This window comes from Buceros rhinoceros, unplaced genomic scaffold, assembly GCF_000710305.1.
Source record: "Buceros rhinoceros silvestris isolate BGI_N320 unplaced genomic scaffold, ASM71030v1 scaffold37817, whole genome shotgun sequence".
In the NCBI taxonomy this organism is placed as follows: domain Eukaryota; kingdom Metazoa; phylum Chordata; class Aves; order Bucerotiformes; family Bucerotidae; genus Buceros; species Buceros rhinoceros.
This window is the reverse complement of record NW_010421094.1, coordinates 3,335-5,346: the sequence shown is the minus strand read 5'-3', so window position 1 is coordinate 5,346 and position 2,012 is coordinate 3,335. Positions and strand designations below refer to the sequence as shown.

At 60.0% G+C, this 2,012-nt stretch overlaps 1 protein-coding gene across 1 annotated transcript in view; it reads left to right on the top strand.

The window, feature by feature from the left end:
• The window catches only part of TCF25 (transcription factor 25 (basic helix-loop-helix)), a gene marked incomplete at both ends in the record, with an annotated part of 13,994 nt that overhangs the window by 9,169 nt on the left and 2,813 nt on the right, over positions 1 to 2,012 (top strand). Inside the window, 3 exons of the mRNA XM_010139536.1 lie at positions 535 to 637; positions 1,203 to 1,308; positions 1,623 to 1,782. Of these exons, the coding sequence (XP_010137838.1) occupies positions 535 to 637; positions 1,203 to 1,308; positions 1,623 to 1,782 (369 nt within the window). The remainder of the gene's footprint in view (positions 1 to 534; positions 638 to 1,202; positions 1,309 to 1,622; positions 1,783 to 2,012) is intronic.

Below are 2,012 nucleotides of genomic sequence, written 5' to 3'. Positions count from 1 at the left end.
GCTGCGGGGAAAGGTGACTTTATTCTGGGAATTTTCCGGTCAGCTGACCCAGTCGTCTCTCCCAAACCGCTGCTGTACCTGCCGCTTGCTCACATTTCCAATTCCCACTCGCTGATGGGCCTCGTGCCGTCTGTGACCCGAACACCATGACCTGTAACACCTGTCTGGGTGTTAGTCCCCCACCCAGCACGCATCAGGTCACCATCCCACGCCACTGGGACCAAGCAGGATGCAGATTTTGGGGCTTTACTCATTTCTCTTGGCTTGAGTTGTTGGCCGGTCTGTGACAGCGTGAGGCTGCAGGGCCCTGGGGAGCAGGGATGAGCAGGACAGGGGTCTGCTGTCCCAGTACTTCCACAAAGGAATGAAGAAAAGAAATGGGAATGTGGAGGGGTCTGTAGCACCCTGTGCTACACCGGGCTGGGTGCCCTGGACCCCTCGGGGGGTGAGGAGCTGGGGCTGGACCGTGGGTCTCTGTTTCTGAGTGGCACAAGGTCCTTCTCTCCAAAGCTGGCGGCTGAAACACACCGCTGTCCCCACACAGGGCTTTCTTCCTGGCTCTCTTCAAGCACCTGATGTTCCTGGAGAAGAGAGGCTGTCCCCGCACAGCCCTGGAGTTCTGCAAGCTCATCCTCAAGTAGGTGCCCATGCCAAAGGCTGCGCCATTCCCTGTGGGGTGGGACAGGGAGTCTGGGGCTCAGGGGAGCCACACACTGAAGCCAGCGCAGGTGGGACAGGAGCCTCGGGGGTGCTGTGCCGCTCCCAGCCTTGGTGAGGGCTGGTGTCTGCTCCTCACAGACGCAGCGGCACAGGATGGTTTGGGGCACGTGCTCTTCCCTGCTGTGCTGCCTCGGAGAGAGACAGTTGTTGGCAAAGATGGGACTGGGGTGGCCACTGAGCTGTGGGTTTGGCTGGTCCATGGAGTCCAGAGCCTCTGCAGAGCAGATGCATGGTGATGGTTGTGGTTTGTGGCTATTAATCCTCCTCGGTGATGGTGACAGGGGACTGCCACCCCTCCGCAGGGACGCAGGGCCTTGCACCATCGCTCTGGCTGTGGAGGAGCAATCGTCTTCCCGTTACCTTCTTGCTGAGTCACGGGAGCTCTGGCTGTTGCCGGGAAAGCCTCCTTTGACTTCGAAACCAGGGCAGCTTTTTGTGACACTCATTTTGTTTCCTCCCCTTGCGCTCGCCTCCCTCCGAAGCCTCGATCCAGAGAACGACCCGCTGTGCGTGCTGCTGCTGATTGACTTCCTGTCCCTCCGAGCTAGAAAATACTCCTTCCTGACCTGCTTCTTCGAGGAGTGGGAGGTGAGCGGCCTGGTGAGGGTCGGGGCAGAGCTGGTTGCTGGGCTGGCACTCCATGCCGCAGAGCACGAGCTTTTTCTGGCCAAGGTGGCCCTTTGAGGACTGTCTCACATCCCAGCTGTCATGGGATGACCCGTAAAACCGGGGTGTTTCCTCTTCTTGTCCTGGTACCAATAAAAAAACTCCGAGTTGCTTACTCGGTTGTGGGGGCGCCCAGCCAGCAGCTGGAGAAACCCCACCCTGCGCACAGCCCAGCCGCAGCGAGATCGATCCGCAGAGCATCGTTTCTCGCTCGGTCTGTCTCTCCCATCCTGCAGAGTCACCGGAATCTGTCCCAGCTGCCCAATTTTGCCTTCTCGGTGCCGCTGGCCTATTTCTTCCTGAGCCAGCAGGAAGAATGCCTGGAGCAGGAGCGAGGCCAAGCCCGGGAGAAAGCCGCCCGGCTCATCCAGCTCGCCTTGGTCATGTTCCCAAGCGGTAAGTCTGTCCCTACCGGTAAGTCCATCCCCGCGGGCTTTGGCGCTGTCTTCATCTGGGAGAGCGAAGGCCAGATTCCAGGCAGGCAAATGCAGAGGCAGGAGCTTGCCTGGGGGTTGCAAATGGTGCCTGTGGGAGACAGGATCCCTGACTCGGAGGGTGACGTGGCCCGGCGCTGCTGTACCCACATCCGCTGTGGTACCGGTGACGTTCACAGCCAGGGAGCGGCT